General features: G+C 44.0%; 1 protein-coding gene across 11 annotated transcripts in view; it reads left to right on the forward strand.

The window, feature by feature from the left end:
- The window catches only part of LOC127009945 (neural-cadherin-like), a 309,853-nt gene that overhangs the window by 267,989 nt on the left and 21,389 nt on the right, over positions 1-20,475 (forward strand). For all 11 annotated transcript variants that reach the window (XM_050883484.1, XM_050883485.1, XM_050883489.1 and 8 more), the window contains 7 exons: positions 7,731-7,846; positions 9,258-9,422; positions 11,806-11,982; positions 13,693-13,870; positions 15,066-15,299; positions 15,587-15,750; positions 18,600-18,767. In XM_050883484.1, coding sequence (XP_050739441.1) covers positions 7,731-7,846; positions 9,258-9,422; positions 11,806-11,982; positions 13,693-13,870; positions 15,066-15,299; positions 15,587-15,750; positions 18,600-18,767 — 1,202 coding nt within the window. The remainder of the gene's footprint in view (positions 1-7,730; positions 7,847-9,257; positions 9,423-11,805; positions 11,983-13,692; positions 13,871-15,065; positions 15,300-15,586; positions 15,751-18,599; positions 18,768-20,475) is intronic.

Here is a 20,475-nt window from a genome sequence, read left to right on the forward strand (position 1 = left end):
TCTCCACATTCTTTCCTTCCCCTCACTTTCTTTTCTCTTTCTCCTCTCCACATTCTCTCCTTCCCCTCACTTTCTTTTCACTTTCTCCTCTCCACATTCTCTCCTTCCCCTCACTTTCTTTTCACTTTCTCCTCCATATTCTCTTTCCCCTCACTTTCTTTTCTCTTTCTCCTCTCCACATTCTCTCTTTCCCCTCACTTTCTTTTTACACTTTCTCCTCTCCACATTCTCTCCCCACTCTCTTTTCACTTTCTCCTCTCCACATTCTCTCCTTCCCCTCACTTTCTTTTCACTTTCTCCTCTCCACATTCTCTCCTTCCCTCACTTTCTTTTCACTTTCTCCTCTCCACATTCTCTCCTTCCCTTCACTTTCTTTTCACTTTCTCCTCTCCACATTCTCTCCTTCCCTTCACTTTCTTTTCACTTTCTCCTCTCCACATTCTCTCCTTCCCTTCACTTTCTTTTCACTTTCTCCTCTCCACATTCTCTCCTTCCTCACTTTCTTTTCTTTCTCCTCTCCATTCTCCTTCCTTCACTCTCTTTTCACGTTTTCCTCTCCACATTCTCTCCTCACTCTCTTTTCACTTTCTCCTCTCCACATTCTCTCTTTCCCCTCACTTTCTTTTCACTTTCTCCTCTCCACATTCTCTCTTTCCCCTCACTTTCTTTTCACTTTCTCCTCTCCACATTCTCTCCTTCCCCTCACTTTCTTTTCACTTTCTCCTCTCCACATTCTCTCCTTCCCCTCACTTTCTTTTCACTTTCTCCTCTCCACATTCTCTCCTTCCCTTCACTTTCTTTTCACTTTCTCCTCTCCACATTCTCTCCCCCTCACTTTCTTTTTACTCTCCTCTCCACATTCTCTCCTTCCCCTCACTTTCTTTTCACTTTCTCCTCTCCACATTCTCTCCCCCTCACTTTCTTTTCACTTTCTTCTCTCCACATTCTCTCCTTCCCCTCACTTTCTTTTCACTTTCTCCTCTCCACATTCTCTCCCCCTCACTTTCTTTTCACTTTCTTCTCTCCACATTCTCTCCTTCCCCTCACTTTCTTTTCACTTTCTCCTCTCCACATTCTCTCCCCCTCACTTTCTTTTCACTTTCTCCTCTCCACATTCTCTCCCCTTCACTTTCTTTTCACTTTCTCCTCTCCACATTCTCTCCTTCCCCTCACTTTCTTTTCACTTTCTCCTCTCCACATTCTCTCGTTTCCTTCACTTTCTTTTCACTTTCTCCTCTCCACATTCTCTCCTTCCCCTCACTTTCTTTTCACTTTCTCCTCTCCACATTCTCTCGTTTCCTTCACTTTCTTTCACTTTCTCCTCTCCACATTTTCTCCTTCTCACTTTTCACCTTTTCCTCCACTTTTTTTCCCTCTCCACATTCTCCCTCCTTCCCCCTCTCCTCCCCTTCTCTTTATCTCCCTCTCCTTTCCCTTTTTGTTTCCTTCCCCCCTCTTCATCACCCTTTCACTTTTCCCCTTCTCTTTTTTTTTCCTCCCTCTTCACTTTTCTATCTATGTTTCCTGTTACTATAAAAAATTATCCCTTCCATCATTTTTTTCTCTCTTCTGTTCCTTTATTTATCTTTTTCGTGTTATTTTTCTTTTTTTTTCTCCCTGTTTTCCCTGTTTGTTTGTTTTTTTGTTCATCATCATCATCATTATCTTGAGTTACATTATACTGTCTTTTATCTTGTTTTCCTATCTTGTATCTTTCTCTTTTTGTTTTGTTTCTTTTTATTATTCTTTTATCCTCCTCTTCCTCTTCTCCTCTATCTTTTTCTCTTTATATTCCTCTTCCTCTTCTCTATCTTTTTCTCTTTATATTCCTCTTCCTCTTCTCTATCTTTTTCTCTTTATATTCCTCTTCTCTTCTCTATCTTTTTCTCTTTATATTCCTCTTCCTCTTCTCTATCTTTTTCTCTTTATATTCCTCTTCCTCTTCTCTATCTTTTTCTCGTCTCTTCTCTTTTTTTCTCTTCTCTATCTTTTCTCTTTATATTACTCTTCCTCTTCTCTATCTTTTTCTCTTTATCTTCCTCTTCCTCTTCTCTATCTTTTTCTCTTTATCTTCCTCTTCCTCTTCTCTATCTTTTTCTCTTTATATTCCTCTTCCTCTTCTCTATCTTTTTCTCTTTATCTTCCTCTTCCTCTTCTCTATCTTTTTCTCTTTATATTCCTCTTCCTCTTCTCTATCTTTTTCTCTTTATGTTCCTCTTCCTCTTCTCTATCTTTTTCTCTTTATCTTCCTCTTCCTCTTCTCTATCTTTTTCTCTATATTCCTCTTCCTCTTCTAATTTTTTCTCTTTATATTCCTTTTCCTCTTCTCTATCTTTTTCTCTTTATCTTCCTCTTCCTCTTCTCTATCTTTTTCTCTTTATATTCCTCTTCCTCTTCTCTATCTTTTTCTCTTTATCTTCCTCTTCCTCTTCTCTATCTTTTTTCTTTATATTCCTCTCCTCTTCTCTATCTTTTTCTCTTCTCTTCTCCTTCTTTCTCTTCTCTTTATCTTTATCTTCTTTTATCTCCCTTTCTCGTCTCTTTATCCTCCTCTTCTCTATATTGCTCTTCTCTTCTTTATTTCTCTCTCCTCCATCTTTCTCTCCTCTATTTTCCTCTTTTCTTCTCTGTCTTTCTCTTCATTTCTCTGCCTTTCTCTTCTTTTATCTCTTATATTATCTTACTTATATTACTTTTCTTTATCTTTATTTATCTACCTTCTCTTCTCTTTATCTTGTTCTTCTCTTCACTATCTTTCTCTTACCTTCTTCTCTCTACCATTCTCTCCTTTTTTATCTTTCTTTCTCTTTCTTTTTCTTCTCTTTTAATATCGCTCTTTTATTCTGCAAGTAAAAAGATAAAGATATGATTGAAGTAATAGCATTCAGTCGTATTATTATTATTATTATTATTATTATTATTATTATTATTATTATTATTATTATTATTATTATTATTACTATTTTTATTTGTCTTTCAGTAAAATATTCTGTCCACATTTTTCATTTTCTTTCTTGGTCACAAATGCTCAGAATATTTCCTTTGATTTTTTTTTTGTCTTGAAAGTCAAATTAGGCCTCCTTTGTCTTATATATTGCCTTCATACCTTGCTCTCTCTCTCTCTCTCTCTCTCTCTCTCTCTCTCTCTCTCTCTCTCTCTCTCTCTCTCTCTCTCTCTCTCTCTCTCTCTCTCTCTCTCTCTCTCTCTCTCTCGCCTTCTTTCCTACATTCTTTTTCTTTTTTCACTCTTTCATCTTTCTCTTTGTCCTTCCTTCTTTCCTCCTTCTCCTCTTCTCTCTCTCTCTCTCTCTCTCTCTCTCTCTCTCTCTCTCTCTCTCTCTCTCTCTCTCTCTCTCTCTCTCTCTCTCTCTCTCTCTCTCTCTCTCTCTCTCTCTCTCTCTCTCTCTCTCTCTCTCTCTCTCTCTCTCTCTCTCTCTCTCTCACAACAATGCAGCGGAATTACGAGGTTTTCCTTTATTCTTTTCTCCTCTAATCTCCCTTTTTCCCTCCCTTTTTTCCTCCCTTTTTTTCCTCCACTTTCCTCTTTTCCTCCCCGGCACTCACAACATGTTCAGACACGTTGAGGTTTTTTGCATAATTCGCTTTCGGTTTACACGCAAGCTGCCATTTTTTTCCCTTCCCTATTTTCCCCTCACTTTTTTCCCTCACTGTCTGCTTGGCTCTGTATTTCCTCTTACTTTCTTTCACATTTTCCTCATGTTCTGTCCCTCGATTTCTTTATTTTCCCTCCCTTTTCCCTTTTTTTCCTTCACCTTCTCCTTGTTTTTATTTTTTTCCTTCCCTCATGTTCTCTCCCTCACTTTTTTTCTGTTTTCCCCTCAATTTCTTTTTTTTTCCTTTATTTTTATTTGTATATTTTCCCCTCCCTTCATTTTTTTTCCTTTTCCTGTAGTTATTCTCTTTTCCTTCCACTTTTCCTCTTTCTTTATTTCCTCTTTTTTCCCTTTTTTATCTTTACTTTATTCCCTTAATTTCCCCTTTCTTCAATTTCTCTCTCTCTCTCTCTCTCTCTCTCTCTCTCTCTCTCTCTCTCTCTCTCTCTCTCTCTCTCTCTCTCTCTCTCTCTCTCTCTCTCTCTCTCTCTCTCTCTCTCTCTCTCTCTCTCTCTCTCTCTCTCTCTCTCTCTCTCTCTCTCTCTCTCTCTCTCTCTCTCTCTCTCTCTCTCTCTCTCTCTCTCTCTCTCTCTCTCTCTCTCTCTCTCTCTCTCTCTTCTCTTTCCTTTTTCTTTTCTCTCTCTCATTTCCTTTCTCATTACTTTCTCTTTTCTCTTTTTCCTTATTCCTTTCTCTTTTCTCTCTCTCTCTCTCTCTCTCTCTCTCTCTCTCTCTCTCTCTCTCTCTCTCTCTCTCTCTCTCTCTCTCTCTCTCTCTCTCTCTCTCTCTCTCTCTCTCTCTCTCTCTCTCTCTCTCTCTCTCTCCCTTTTCTTCCTCTCCTTCTTCTTTTCCTTCTCCTCCTTTTTTTTCTTTCTCGTCTACCTGCTAATGGAAAGGAAAGGAAGGATAAGGATTGATTTTTCTTTTATTTCCTTTACTTTCTTTTTTGTTATTCCTGTTTCCCTTTTTCTCTGCCATCTATATTTTTGCTCTTCTTTTTCTTCTTTTTTTAATGTATTTCTTGCTTACCTGCTAATTCAAGAAGAGATTAAGCTGAATTTTACATTTGATTCATTTTATTTATCTTATTATTTAACTTTTTCTTGTATTCCTTTTTTTTCTATATTCGTTTTCTTTCTCAATCTTTTTTTTTTCTCGCCTCTGCACTGATAGAAGGAGGGATGGAAGGTGTCTGTGTGTGTGTGTGTGTGTGTGTGTGTGTATTTCCCTTTCATCTCATTTTCTTTATTTCGTCATTTCATTTTTTCTCTCTGCTCTATAATCTTATCACTATTTTCATTTACTTTTTCTTTTATTAATTTTTCTTTCCTCCTTTGCGTCCCTAATGAATGTTGAAGATGAATTTTCCTCGCATCTCATTTTCTCTCTGTTCTGCTCTTTCAATTAATCTTTGTTTGTGTGTCTCTTTCTTTCTTTCTTTCTTTCTTTCTTTCTTTCTTTCATGTCTTTGTGCTAATGGAAAGACAGATGGACACGAGTTTTGCTTTCATATCTCTCTCTCTCTCTCTCTCTCTCTCTCTCTCTCTCTCTCTCTCTCTCTCTCTCTCTCTCTCTCTCTCTCTCTCTCTCTCTCTCTCTCTCTCTCTCTCTCTCTCTCTCTCTCTCTCTCTTCTTTTCTCTTTTTTTCCTCTCCTTCTTCTTTTTCTTCTTTTTCTTCCTTTTTTTTGTGAGAGGAAAGATGAAGATTAATTTTGCTTACATCTCATTTTCTCTCTCTCTCTCTCTCTCTCTCTCTCTCTCTCTCTCTCTCTCTCTCTCTCTCTCTCTCTCTCTCTCTCTCTCTCTCTCTCTCTCTCTCTCTCTCTCTCTCTCTCTCTCTCTCTCTCTTTTTTTTTATTTAAACGTGTTCAGTACATTAGTACATGGCAGTATTATTTGTCTATGCTAAAGTTCCCCCGACCGTTGGGGAGCTATTTAAAAGCTTCTGCCGATTATATTATACAATTATTATACAATATATTATACAATTATATATATACATATTTACGGTGGGTGTAGGAGTAGCCACCTGTGGGACGCAACCTTCATCTGCTGAGTGGACAGTTGTGTCACATCCACATCAGCAGTGAGGGTGTTCCACGACACCACCGCTGCGATGGAGAAAGGCACGTTGGTGGGTGCTGGGCAGGCCATTGGCACTTCCAGGAGGAGGCGTTGCTCAGCACCGTTCTCGTGCTGCGCTCAGACCTCCTCCAGGTAGCCCTCAGGTCCGTCAGGTGGGGCACTAGGCCCACTTGTGCCTTGTGTAGCACCGTCAGGGCAGCGACGCGGCGACGGTGCTCCAGGCTATTCAGCTGGTTCGTGGCTGGTCTTGCCCTTCCTTCGTGTGGGTGTTGTTGTTGTTGTTGTTGTCGCTGTATCTCCCACTGGCTCGGTCGGTGGTGCTGGGTGCCGTTGATGAGGCGTTCAGCCCTCCTCTGCACCTTGTCTAGCAGGTTGAGGTGGCAGCGGGCGCTGGCCATCCAGGTGAGCGGTGCATACTCCATCACTGGACGGACTTGTGCCTTGTAGAGGGTGTTCAGGCCTTCAGCATCGAGGAGGTTCTTCATGCGGCGCAGGAGGTTCACCTTCTGGGAGGCTTTTTGCGCCACCCTTTCAAGGTGACGGTCAAACCGCAGCTGGGAGTCCACCTCCACGCCCAGGATGTCGACGCTGGACTGCAGAGGGATGGTGTCATTCCCGAATCTCAGTCTGCCGTGGAGTTGCCTCGCGTCCTCTCTCTCTCTCTCTCTCTCTCTCTCTCTCTCTCTCTCTCTCTCTCTCTCTCTCTCTCTCTCTCTCTCTCTCTCTCTCTCTCTCTCTCTCTCTCTCTCTCTCTCTCATCACTTCCAATCATCCCTCCTTTTATCCTTTTATCTCTTCTCCCTCATTCGTTCCTGACCCTCCTCCTCCTTCTCCTCCTCCTCCTCCTCCTCCTCCTCCTCCTCCTCCTCCTTCTCCTCCTTCTTCTCAATAACCTCCTTCATCTCCTTAACTTTTTACCTCCCCTCAAATATTCTTTCCTCCCTCCTTTCCTCCATTTCTTTCCTCCATTTTTATATTACTTCATTTTTCTCCTCCTTCCTTCCTTCCTTCCTTCCTTCCTTTTTTCTTTTTTCCTTCTTTTCTTTTGTTTGTTTTGTTTCTTTCATTTTCTTAATTTTCTTCTTTTCTTTCCTTCCTTTCTTTCGTACCTTCTCTTCCTTCCTTCCTTTATTTATTTATTTTATTTTATTTTATTTGTTCCTTCTTTCCTTCTCTCCACTCTTTTCCTCCGTCCTTTCTTCGTTCCTTTTCTTCTTTCCCTCCATTCTGTTCTTCCTTCCTTCCTTCCTTCCTTCCTTCCAATCTTTCTTTTTCCTTTACAAACAAACCTTCCGTTCTTTATACTCTCTCTCTCTCTCTCTCTCTCTCTCTCTCTCTCTCTCTCTCTCTCTCTCTCTCTCTCTCTCTCTCTCTCTCTCTCTCTCTCTCTCTCTCTCTCTCTCTCTCTCTCTCTCTCTCTCTCTCTCTCTCTCTCTCTCTCTCTCTCTCTCTCTCTCTCTCTCTCTCTCTCTCTCTTCATGTCCCAACTTTCCTCCTCTTCCTCCTCTTTTTCAGATTGTATTCCCTCTCCTTTGACCCTCCTCCTCCTCCTCCTCCTCCTCTTCATACTTTACCTCAACATTCCTTCCTCTCTTCTTTATCGGCACTCTTTCGCTCCCTCCCTCCTTCCCGACCTTCCCTCCTTTCCTCCATCCATCCCCTCTTTTCTCTCTCCTATCTAACTCTCATTTATCCTTCAATATCTCTCCAATCTTCTCTCCCTCCCTCTCTCCCTCCTTCCCTTCCTTCCCTCCTTTCCTGAGTTTCCTCCCTCCTTTCCCTTATTCTTTCTCTCTCCTCAACTTTGCCTCCTTCCTTCCTTTCTTTCCTTCATCATTATCACCTTCTCTTTTCTTTCCTTCCTTTCTCATCCACTTATCCTCCCTTCCTGCTTCCTATCATTCCTCCCTTCCTCCCTTCCTCTCTCCTTCCCTTCCCTCCTCCCTCAACTACTTCGTCCCTATTCCTCCCTAACCAATATTTCTCCTCCTCCTTTCCTCCCCCCCCTAATGCCTCCCCCCCTCCCCCCAGGTCCGAGTGTCACCTTCCGCGTGGTGGAGGGGGGCGAGGAGGGGCTCTTCTCCCTCCACCCCTCCAGCGGCCGCCTCTCCCTTCTCAAGAACCTGGACTACGAGAGCAAGCAGCAGGTGAGGAGGAGGAGGAGGAGGAGGAGGAGGAGGAGGAGGAGGCTAGGAAAAAAACGGTTATGCAAGAGAGAGAGAGAGAGAGAGAGAGAGAGAGAGTATCAAGGCAAGACTGATGGAGGAAGAGAGAGAGGTTAAGAGTCAGGAAAAGAGAGAGAGAGAGAGAGAGAGAGAGAGAAAATAGAGAAAAAAAGATTCAGTGACTGTCTCTCTTCCTGGACGTAATGTGTGTCTGTGTGCGTATGTGTGTGTGTGTGTGTGTGTGTGTGTGTGTGTGTGTGTGTGTGTACCATACCTACACTGCACTCTACTGGTTTTCTTTTTTTTCTTTTTTTTTGTAGGGATTGAGAGCCATGCGCCACTGGACTTTATTTTTTTCTTTTTTTTCTCTTTTTTTTTCCCCCTTGAGCTTCCTCCCTTCCTGTAAAAAATAAAGTAGCTCGCGTCTTGTACTTTCTCTTGTCCGGAGGTGAGTCGTAATGGAAGGTCTCCGGGCTAACTGGTCTTGAGTGTGTGTGTGTGTGTGTGTGTGTGTGTGTGTGTGTGTGTGTGTGTGTGTGTGTGTAATAATAATAATGATAATAATAAACGGCCCTTGAGCTGAAAATATACATCAAAGGAAGATGAAATTAAATGAATGAGACAAATGAACAAAATAATACGATTGAAAATAAAAAGGAAAATAGAAATAACAACAATGGCAATAATAATAGCAAAGATAATAATAAGAATCATGATAATAATAATGTGTGTGTGTGTGTGTGTGTGTGTGTGTGTGTGTGTGTGTGTGTGTGTGTGTGTGTGTGTGTGTGTGTGTGAGCCCCATTTTTTTTACAGTAAAGGAAGCAGCTCAATGGCAAAAAATAAAATTAATAATGATAAAAAAAGAACCCCGCTAAACTCTGCCCTTATAGAAAGAGTTCAGAAAAGTGGTAATAATATGTTTAGCGTAATAATATAAGTAACAATAGTAATAGAAGTAATAATTAACGGTTTCCCTACAAAAAAAAATACATCCATGGTTCTGAAAATATACAGTGGACATAAAAAGACATAATAGAACACAGAATTTGTCACTAAAATATATGGTAAGTGAATGTTTGTGTGTGCGTGGATGTGTTTGTGTGTGTATGTATGTGCGTTTGTGTGTGTATCTGTCTACATGTGTCCCTCTCTTCTTACTGTCCCTGTTTGTGTTTTTATCCATTGGCTATCTATCTATTTATCTTTCTATCTATCTATCCATCTCTCTGTATAAAGTGCACCTTTCTTCTCTCTTCTCATCTATCTATCCATCTATATATCTATCTATCTCTGTATCTATCTATTTGTATGTCTGTCTGCCTATCTATCCATCTATCTATATAATGTGTACCACCTCTCTCACCGTGCGTGCGTGTGTGCGTGGCCGCAGCACGAGCTGGTGGTGGAGGCCGCGGCGGGTCGTCACCGCAGCCGGGCCGGCGTGGCGCTGCTGGTGCGGGACGTGAACGAGTACCCGCCGGTGTTCCCGCGCGGCCTGCACCAGACGCAGATCACCGAGGAGGACGACAGCGGCCTGCCCAAGACCATACTCACGGTGGGGGGCAGTGGTGGTGGTAGTAGTGGTAGTAGTAGTAGTAGTAGTAGTAGTAGTGGTGGTGGTAGTAGTAGTGGTAGTTGTAGTAGTAGTAGTAGTAGTAGTAGTAGTAGTAGTAGTAGTAGTAGTAGTAGTGGTGGTTGTAGTAGTGATAGTAGTAGTGGTAGTAGTAGTAGTAGGAGTAATAGTAGTAGTAGTAGTAGTAGTTGTTGTTGTAATGGTAGAAGTAGTAGTAGTAATAATAGTACTGTTTCCTGTAGCTGTCTCTCTATCTTCATATTTCCCATTTCCTTCATTCCCTCCATAAATCTTTTCTCTTATCATCTATTCTCTCTTTGTCCTCTATTCTTATTCGTCACATTCGCTTTCGACTCCCACAACATTTATTTCCCAAGGCCACAAAGGAGACTAGTCGAGTTCTCATGAGTTATTTTTCACGTTCATGGTGCAGAAGCCTTGTCAAACTATCACCAGGCTCATAAAACTACCCATGGAAATACTAACACAACAACCTCTACGAAAGCCTTGTCAAACTATCACCAGGCTCATAAAACTACCCATGGAAATACTAACACAACAACCTCTACGAAAGCCTTGTCAAACTATCACCAGGCTCATAAAACTACCCATGGAAATACTAACACAACAACCTCTACCAAAGCCTTGTCAAACTATCACCAGGCTCATAAAACTACCCATGGAAATACTAACACAACCTCTACCAAAGCCTTGTCAAACTATCACCAGGCTCATAAAACTACCCATGGAAATACTAACACAACAACCTCTACCAAAGCCTTGTCAAACTATCACCAGGCTCATAAAACTACCCATGGAAATACTAACACAACAACCTCTACCAAAGCCTTGTCAAACTATCAAAACTACCCATGGAAATACTAACACAATAACCTCTACCAAAGCATTGTCAAACTATCACCAGGCTTATAAAACTACCCATGGAAATACTAACACAACAACCTCTACCAAAGCCTTGTCAAACTATCACCAGGCTCATAAAACTACCCATGGAAATACTAACACAACAACCTCTACGAAAGCCTTGTCAAACTATCACCAGGCTCATAAAACTACCCATGGAAATACTAACACAACAACCTCTACCAAAGCCTTGTCAAACTATCACCAGGCTCATAAAACTACCCATGGAAATACTAACACAATAACCTCTACCAAAGCCTTGTCAAACTATCTCTAGGCTCATAAAACTACTCACCATGGAAATACTAACACAACAACCTCTACCAAAGCCTTGTCAAACTATCACCAGGCTCATAAAACTACCCATGGAAATACTAACACAACAACCTCTACCAAAGCCTTGTCAAACTATCACCAGGCTCATAAAACTACCCATGGAAATACTAACACAACAACCTCTATGAAAGCCTTGTCAAACTATCACCAGGCTCATAAAACTACCCATGGAAATACTAACACAACAACCTCTACCAAAGCCTTGTCAAACTATCACCAGGCTCATAAAACTACCCATGGAAATACTAACACAACAACCTCTACCAAAGCCTTGTCAAACTATCACCAGGCTCATAAAACTACCCTTGGAAATACTAACACAACAACCTCTACCAAAGCCTTGTCAAACTATCACTAGGCTCATAAAACTACCCATGGAAATACTAACACAATAACCTCTACCAAAGCATTGTCAAACTATCACCAGGCTCATAAAACTACCCATGGAAATACTAACACAACAACCTCTACCAAAGCATTGTCAAACTATCACCAGGGTCATAAAACTACCCATGGAAATACTAACACAATAACCTCTACGAAAGCCTTGTCAAATGTTGTGTTGTATACCCCTAAATGTTTGAAGATATGTGCTTTTTTTTATAGTAGCGTCGTAGTTTCTTTGTTAAATGTTTTCTCTCTTGTTTATTTTCCTTTCTTTTTCTGACTTCTAATTCTTTATTTTTATTGTTTTTGTTTTGTTTTTCTATCTTTCGTTCTCATCTTGTTCCTGTGATTCGTGTTTTTTCCTTTTATTTTTCTTCTCTTTCTTCCTCTCATCCAATCTTCCCCTGTCTGTCTCATTTCGTCGGTCTTGTCTTCCTTTCTCTCTTTCTCCTTTCTTTATCCATCATTCTGTCAGTTCTCCTTCCAATCTTCACTGTCATTTCCTTTTCATGTTTCTCCTTTTCCTCTTTTATTCTTTTGTCTTCCTTTTGCTTTTTTTCTTAATTTTACTTTTTCCCTCTTTTTCATCATATTTTCTCTCCTCCTTCTTCTTCCCTTTCTCTTTCCCTTCCTCCCCTTCTTTCTCCCTCACTCCTCCTTACCTCTCCTCCCCATCTCCCCTTCTCATCTTAATCACTCCCCCCCCTTCCCCCCGCAGGTACGGGCGAAGGATGAGGATGCTGGGGAGTGGGGGAGAGTACGGTACACGCTCTCTGGGGATGGTGTCACCTCCCCATCCTCCTCCCCCTCCTCCCCCTCCTCTTCCTCCTCCTCCACATCCTCGAGTCCCAGCTTCTCCATCCATCCTACATCAGGTGACATCTATCTCCTGAAGGTAAGGATTTTAGGATGCTGAAGGATGCTGAGAGAGAGAGAGAGAGAGAGAGAGAGAGAGAGAGAGAGAGAGAGAGAGAGAGAATTTAAATCTTACATGTCTTTCTTTCTTAAAATCGCTTGTGTAAGAAAGAGAAAAAGGGTGATGATGGTGGTGGTGGTGATGATGGTGGTGGTGATGGTGGTGGTGATGGTGGTGGTGGTGGTAATGATGGTGATGATGGTGGTGGTGATGGTGGTGGTGGTGATGGTGGTGGTGGTGATGATGATGATGGTGGTGATGGTGGTGGTGATGATGGTGATGATGGTGGTGGTGATGGTGATGATGGTGGTGATGATGGTGGTGATGATGGTGGTGGTGGTGATGGTGATGGTTGTGATGGTGATGGTGGTGATGGTGGTGGTGGTGATGATGGTGATGATTCAATTTGTATTTATCATTCTTTTTTTTCTTTTTTTAATTTCATAAGCTCAGTGACTTTATTTTCTCTCTTTATTTACTCGTGATAAAATAAAAAAAGTTCATATAAAAAAAAAAACTTGAATGTGTTTTAGAAGATATAGAAAACGTTTTGTGGGTAATTAGGTAAAAATACAGGTAGGTAAGTAGATAGATAGATAGATAGATGAGAAGGGGAGATTGGGGAGGACAGGTAAGGTGGCGTGAGGGAGAAAGAAGGGAAGGAAGGAAAGAAGGAAGGGAGGAAGAAGGAGGAGAGGGGGAAGGGCAGGTAAGGAGGAGTTAGGGAGGAAAGAAGGAAGAGAAGGAAGAGGAAGAGAATGAGATAGAAATAAATGCATAAATTGATGAACAGATAAATAGATAGATAGATAGACAGATAGATACATACATAGAGAGATAGAGAGATAAATAGATAGATAGAGAGATAGATAGAGAGAGAGATATATAGATAGATACATAGATAGATAAATGGATGGATGGATGGATGGATGGACACAAACAGACAATGGGACAACTTTCTATAGTTTTTTTTTATATAATGAGGAAAGTTATGAGAGTCGGGTCCGTGTGTTGAGAGAGAGAGAGAGAAGTATATATAAAATCAGTTTGTTCTGATTATTTTTTTCCTCCTCCTCCTCCTCCTCCTCCCCTACTTCTGCTTCTCCTTCCTACCTCCTCCTCCTCTTCCTCCTCCTCCTCCTCCACCTCTGCTTTTTCTTCCTTACCTCCTCCTTCTGTTCTACCGCCGACTCCATCCCTACATTTCCTCCTCCTCCTCCTCCTCCTCCTCCTCTTCCTTCTCTTTCCCTATTACTTCCCTCCTCCTTCCTTTCGTCTTCCTCCTCCCTCCCTTCCTCCTACTCCTCTTCCTTTCGTCTTCCTCCTCCTTCCCTTCCTCCTACTCCTCTTCCTTTCGTCTTCCTCCTCCTTCCCTTCCTCCTACTCCTCCTCTCCTTTATCTTTTACTTCGTGTTCCTCCTCCTTCCCTTCCTCCTACTCCTCTTCCTTTCGTCTTCTTCCTCCTTCTCCTCGTTTCCTATAACCTTACCTACTTTTTCCCTCCTACTCCTCCTACTCCTAATCCCCTACCTCCTTTCTCCTCCTCCTCCTCCTCCTCCTTTCCTACTTCCTCCTCCTCCTCACATCTTCCTCCTCCTTCTTCTCCCCAACTTCCTCTCCATACTTCCTCCTCCTTTCCTATCATATGTTCCCCCCTCTTCTTCCCTACCTCCCCCCCCCTCCCCCCAGCCGCTGGACCGGGACCCGCCCCACGGCCGCCCCCAGTGGCGCCTGCGCGTGGTGGCCACGGACGGGGAGCTGAGCGCCGCCACGCACGTGCACGTCAACCTCAAGGACGTCAACGACAACGCGCCGTACTTCCCCACGCCGCGCCTGGCCGTGGCCGTGCCCGAGGACGCGCCCAGGGGTGAGGGGGGTGCGGGAGGGAGGGAGGGGGTACGAGGTGGTGTGTTGGAATGGGAGGTGTTGTGTTTTAATGGTGTGTAAGGAAGGGGGAATGGGGTGGGGAGTGAGGAGAGGTGGGGAAGGAAAAAGGGAGAGAGGGGGAGGGGATGGAGAAGTGTGGGGAGGAAAAGGGGAGACAGGGGGAGGGATGGGGGAAGTGGGGAAAGAAGAGGAGGGGAAGGGAGAGAAAGGGGAGAGGATGGAGAAGTGGGGAGGAATAGGGAGACAGGGGAGGGATGGGAAGTGGGGAAGAAGAGGGGAGAGGGGGAGGGGGGAAGTGGAGAGGGAGAAGGGGAGAGGATGGGGGAAGTGGAAGTGGGGGAGGAAGGAGATGCAGAGGGGGAAGGGGAGGAAAGAGGAAGGGGATGAAGGCAGTGGGGGAGAAGGGAGGTGTGGAGGGGGAGGGGGTGGGGGAAATGAGTGAGGAGGGGGGAGGGGGTGATGGGGTGCTAAGTGTGGGGTTGTGTTAGGGTATGTAAGGAAGGGGAGTGAGGGGAAGGGGAGGGTTGGGGATGGGGAGGTAGGAAAGGATGTATTTGGTTGAAGAAGAGGAGGTGGGGATGGGAGGGGGTATTTCACTCCTCCTCCTCTTCCTCCTCTTCCTCCTCCTCTTCCTTTGAAATATTCCTTCTGCATGTATAATCTCAATCTTCTTTTCTCTCCTTCCTCCTTCTTCCTCCTCGTTCACTTCCTCTTCTCCTCCTCCTCCTCTTCCTTCATCTACCATTTCTTCACCTCCTTCACTCTTCCATCTTCCTTCATTCTCCTTCTTCTTTATCTTACCATTCTTTGCCATTTCCTTCACCTTTTCTTCTTTCTTCTTTACCTTCTTCTTCTTCGCCCTTTTTCCTCCATCCTTCATTCTTCCTTCTGTTCTATTCCTCCTCCTCCTCCTCCTCCTCCTCCTCCTCCTCCTCTTCCTCCTCCTCTTCCTCCTCCTCCTCCTCCTCCTCCTCCTCCTCCTCCTCCTCCTCCTCCTCCTCTTCCTCCTCCTCCTCCTCCTCCTCCTCCTCCTCATATATCCACCCTCGCCCTCTCCCAAATTTTCTCCTCCTCCTCCTCATATATTCACTCTCACCCTCTTCTTAATTTTCCCCTCCTCCTCTTCCTCCTCCTCCTCCTCCTCCTCCTCCTTCACCCCTTCACCCCCTCCCCAGGCGCCTCCGTGGCCCAGGTGCTGGCGCGGGACAACGACGACCCTCGGGAGGGCGGCCACGCGCGGCTCACCTACTCGCTGCTCAAGAACGTGGTGGACGAGGCCAGCGGGCGGCAGCTGTTCGCCGTGGACGGCCGCACGGGGCTCGTCACCACGGCGCTCTGCTGCCTCGACAGGGAGCGGGCGGCGCGATACACCCTCACGGCGGCGGCGACGGACGGCGGGGGGCTCAAGGGTGCGTGCGGGTGGGGGGGTGAGTGTGGGTGTGGGTGTGTGGGGGGGTATGTGTGTGTGTGTGGGTGTGTGGGTTGGTATGTGTGTGTGGGTGTGTGGGTGCGGGTGTGGGTGTGTGGGTGTGGGTTTGTGGGGGTGTGTGTAAAAATAATGATTGTCGTTTATCTATTTGTTTATTTATATATTTTTCTTCTCTTCGTGTTCCCTGCCTATCTCTATACTTCCCTAACTGCTACTTACTCACCAATCCCTACCTACCTACTTACCTACCAACCTGCCCCCCCCCAGCCACGGGCACGGTGCTGGTGGAGGTGACGGACGTTAACGACACGCCGCCGAGGTTCGCGCGTCGCTCCTGGCAACTCCACGTGCGCGAGAACCAGGCGAGGGACGCAGCGCTGGCCGGCCTGCCCGTGACGGACCGCGACGCCCGCACCACGCTGGCCTTCGCGGTGAGTTAAGGGGGCGAGGAAGGAGGAGGAGGAGGGGGAGGAGGGTATATGTGTGGGTGTGGGTGGAGGAGGTAAGAGAAGGGTCTGTTTATTTTTATTATTTACTTTTCACTTTCCTCATCTTCGCTTTCTTTCATTTTATCTCTCTCTCCTCTCCCAAATTCAGTTCTTTTTTCTTGTAGTTTTTCTTTTCTCCACTTCTCTTCCTCTTTCTCATTTCCCAGATGGTTCGTCCTTCCTTCCTTCTTTTCTTTCTTTCTTTCTTACTTTCTTCCCTTGGCACTTTCTTTAGAGTTAGATCCGTGTGTTTGTGAGTTCGTGAAAGTGGTGTGTGTGTGTTGATAAAGGTGTAGGGTGTAGAGGAAGGTGTGAGGGGGTGCGAAGGGGTGTCTTGGGGGTGTGGAAGAGGGTGAATCACTGCTTTTGTGTTTGTGGAAGAGTTATTTGTGGAGAGGTGATGGAGGTGAAGGCGTAGGGTAGTGGAGAATGTGTGTGGAAGGAGGGGGGGGGGCGTAGGGTAAAATTGTGTGTGTGTGTGTGTGTGTGTGTGTGTGTGTGTGTGTGTGTGTGTGTTTAGTTAAGTTTTCTGCTCTTTACTTTCTCTTTCTTAGTTTTTCTCTCTTTTAATCTGTCTCTGCTTCTTCACATTTCGTCTTCGTCTTTTTTCTCTCCTTTTTCTCTATCTCCTCATTCGTATTTATATTCTTCTTTTTATTTTATTTTCCTTTCTCCTCCTTCCTCTTTTCTTCTTTTGTTTCTTTCCACTATTTCTCTCATTCATCTTTTTCTCTGCATTTCTTTCTTTCTATCTTTTTCTCCCTTCGTCTTTCTCTGGTGATTCTTCCTTTTATTTTCCTTTCCTTTCTCCTCCTTTCTCTTTCCTTTTGTTTCTTTCTTCCACTATTTCTCTCATTCATCTTTTTCCTGACATTTCTTTCTCTCTATCTTTCTCTCCATTCGTGTTTCTCTGGTGATTCTTCCTTTTATTTTCCTTTCCTTTCTCCTCCTTCCTCTTTTCTTCTTTTGTTTATTTCCACTATTTCTCTCCCATTCATCTCTCTCCCTGCATTTCTTTCTTTCTTTCTTTCTCTCCATTCGTCTTTCTCCTTGTGATTCTTTCTTTATTATTCCTCCTTTCTTTTATCTCCCATTTGTCTTTCTCTTAATAGTTCCTTTTCTTTCTTTCTCTCTTCTTTCCTTTCTTTATTAAGCCGACTGGGAAATCTTTATCTAATTTCTTATCTCCTAACTTATCTGTGCTGTGTTGAATATTCTCTCTCTCTCTCTCTCTCTCTCTCTCTCTCTCTCTCTCTCTCTCTCTCTCTCTCTCTCTCTCTCTCTCGCTCTCGCTCTCGCTCTCTCTCTCTCTCATGTTTTTTTTCTTTATTTATTTTGTGCTTTCTCGATACTTTATTTTTTTCCTTCGTTCAACTTCACTGCGTCCAAGTTTATCAGAATATTCACTCCTCCTTAAAGTTTGGCTTACGTAAAGAGGAGGAGGAGGAGGAGGAGGAAAAGGAGGAGGAGGAGGAAGAGGAAGAGGAGGAGGAAGATTTTAAAGCAAGGATATATTTTTCTTCCTCTGCAAGGCGATTTTTTTTTTTCTTTTTTTTTCTTTTTGCATTCTCGTCTTAAGTCTTTGGTGTTGTGAAAATATTTTTGTCTTCGTTTTTTCTTTCTTTCTTTTTTCATTCACGCGAAATATATGTATTGGACTAACTTACATTCTCTCTCTCTCTCTCTCTCTCTCTCTCTCTCTCTCTCTCTCTCTCTCTCTCTCTCTCTCTCTCTCTCTCTCTCTCTCTCTCTCTCTCTCTCTCTCTCTCTCTCTCTCTCTCTCTCTCTCTCTCTCTCTCTCTCTCTCTCTCTTCGTTCCATTTTCTTCCATTCTTTCTTCCTCTTCTCCTTTCTTCCTCTTCCTCCATTCTTCCCATCTTCGCTACATTTTCTTCTCTTTCTCCCTCCATTCCCTCCATTCTTTCCTCCCTTCCATTGTCTTTCTCTCCTTCTCTTCCCTTCTTCATCCATTCCCTCCTCTTATATATTGTCTCTTATCTCCTTTCTCTTCTTCCTCTCTTCTTCCTCCCTTCCTCTCTTCTCTCTTCCTTCTCATATCCTTCACTTTCACGGTTCTCTTCTCTCCAATAATCTGTTTCTCTCCCAATTTATCTTCATCCCTCCTCTCCTCCATTCTCTCTCTCTCTCTCTCTCTCTCTCTCTCTCTCTCTCTCTCTCTCTCTCTCTCTCTCTCTCTCTCTCTCTCTCTCTCTCTCTCTCTCTCTCTCTCTCTCTCTCTCTCTCTCTCTCTCTCTCTCTCTCTCTCTCTCTCTCTCTCTCTCTCTCTCTCTCTCTCTCTCTCTCTCTCAACAAAACATCTCTTATATCCTCTCTCTCTTCTCCTCTCCCTTCCTCTCTCATTTATCTCCCTCTCCTATCTTTCATCCCCTCCCCTCCTTTCCTCTCTTTTTCTCTTCCCTCTCACTCCTCTTCCCCTTCCTTCCTTCCCCTTACCTTTTCTCTCCCTCTTTCCCTTCATACCTTCCCTTCCTCTCCCTCCCTTCCTTCCTCCCTTCCCTTCCTCCCTTACTCTCCCTCCCTTTCTCTACGTTCTCTCCTTTCTTCTTTTTTCTTCTTCATTCCTTCCTTTCCACCTTTCCTTCCCTTCCCTTCTTTCCACTCGCACCTTCCCCTCCCTTCCTCCTCTTCCTCTTCCTCCCTTTCCCATGCATTCCCTTCTTCCTTCTTCCCCTTCTACATACCTCCCTCTCCCTCCCCTCCCTTCCCTTCTACTCACACCCCCTCCCCTTCCCTTCTTTCTCGTCACCCCCCTCCCCTTCCCTTCCCCCCAGGTGGTGCCGGAGAGCGGTCGGGGGTGGCAGCTGTTCAGTGTGGAGGCCGGGGGGGGCGAGGGGGGCGGGGGGCACGAGGGGGGCGTCCTGAAGTCCCTCGTACCCCTGGACTACGAGAACCCGGACCACCGCGGGGAGTTTCGCTTCAAGGTGCAGGTCACGGACAAGGTGAGGGGGGGGGAGTGGAATGAGTGGCTGGTTGGTGGAATGAGTGATGGAGTGACTGTCCGACTGGTGGAATAAGTGGCTGGCTGATAGAATGACTGTATGTAGTGGAAAGAGTGGTGGAATTGCTGACTGGCTGAAGGAATGAATGACTGGCTGGTGGAGTGACTGTCTGACTGGTAGAATGAGTGAAGGAATGAATGACTGGCTGGTGGAGTGACTGGCTGACTGGTAGAATGAGTGAAGGAATGAATGACTGGCTGGTGGAGTGACTGTCTGACTGGTAGAATGAGTGAAGGAATGAATGACTGGCTGGTGGAGTGGCTGTCTGACTGGTAGAATGAGTGAAGGAATGAATGACTGGCTGGTGGAGTGACTGGCTGATTGGTGGAATAAATGACTAACTGACTGACTGGCTGGAGAAGTGAGACAGTGTGAAGTGGAATGACTGACTGACAAGATGACTGACTGATGGAGTGAGGTAGTATAATGTGACATGACTGGCAAAGTGACTGACTGATTGATGGATTGATGGAATAACTGGTGATAAAATAGATGAATGTCTGATTGGTTAAATAATGTAACCAATCACGTAAAAGAAACTCATCAGAACGTAAATTAGTATGCAAAAACAGAAAACGTAAATTATTATACAAAAGTAACTCAGCGGTCAGGGATTATGTAAACGAAGCACTCAGCGGCCTGTAAATATTTCGTGATTCCCTGAAGAAGAAAAAAATGTTCTGATAGAGTGAAAATTTCCCGAAGAATGAGACTTGGGAGGAACTTTTGAACACTTCTGGAGCGTCGCGTCGTGATAATCCATTTGGCAGGAATTTCCGAATGAGAGAGAGAGAGAGAGAGAGAGAGAGAGAGAGAGAGAGAGAGAGAGAGAGAGAGAGAGAGAATAATAACAAAGAGAAAAAAAATAATGAAAGAAATAGAAGGAAGGAAAGACAGAGAGAGAGAGAGAGAGAGAGAGAGGAGGCATCTATAAATAGAATCTTGGTTAAAATTCATAGAGGAAAAGGAGAAAGGAATTTAATCGTGTCCAACTTTTCTTGTTTGTTTCCCGAATGTATAAATTTTTTTTCTCTCTCTGCCTTTTAATTTCATCTGTTCTTCCTTATTTCCTCCTCTTCGTATTCTTTCTTCCTTCCTTCCTTCTTCTCTTTTTTTCCTTTCTACCTTTTCTCTCCTTCCTTCCTTCATTCATTCATTCATTCATTTCTTGCTTTCCGTTATTCCTTCCTTCCTTCCTTCCTTCCTTCCATCTTTCTTCCTTCCTTCCATCTTTTCTCTTTATCCTTTCTACCTTTTTCCTCCTTCCTTCCTTCCTTCCTACATTCATTCATTCATTCATTCCTTTCTTGCTTTCCGTTATTCCTTCCTTCCTTCCTTCCTTCTTTCTTCCTTCCATCTTCTCTCTTTTTTTTCCTTTCTACCTTTTCTCTCCTTACTTCCTTCCTTCATTCATTCATTCATTCATTCATTCTTTTCTTGCCTTCCGTTCCTTCCTTCCTTCCTTCCTTCCTTCCTTCCTTCCTTCTTCCTTTCTTCATTGTCTCTTCTCTAACTGCTTTCGCCACTTCCTTTCTTTCCTCCCTTTCAAACTTCCTCTTCATTCTCTCATTTTCCCATCACAAACTTTACAAAATCAGGAAATTGCCGGCGAAGTGAGATGGGGTGAGAGGAGGAGGCGGAGGAGGAG

The sequence above is a fragment of the Eriocheir sinensis genome, chromosome 42, assembly GCF_024679095.1.
Source record: "Eriocheir sinensis breed Jianghai 21 chromosome 42, ASM2467909v1, whole genome shotgun sequence".
NCBI classification, from domain to species: domain Eukaryota; kingdom Metazoa; phylum Arthropoda; class Malacostraca; order Decapoda; family Varunidae; genus Eriocheir; species Eriocheir sinensis.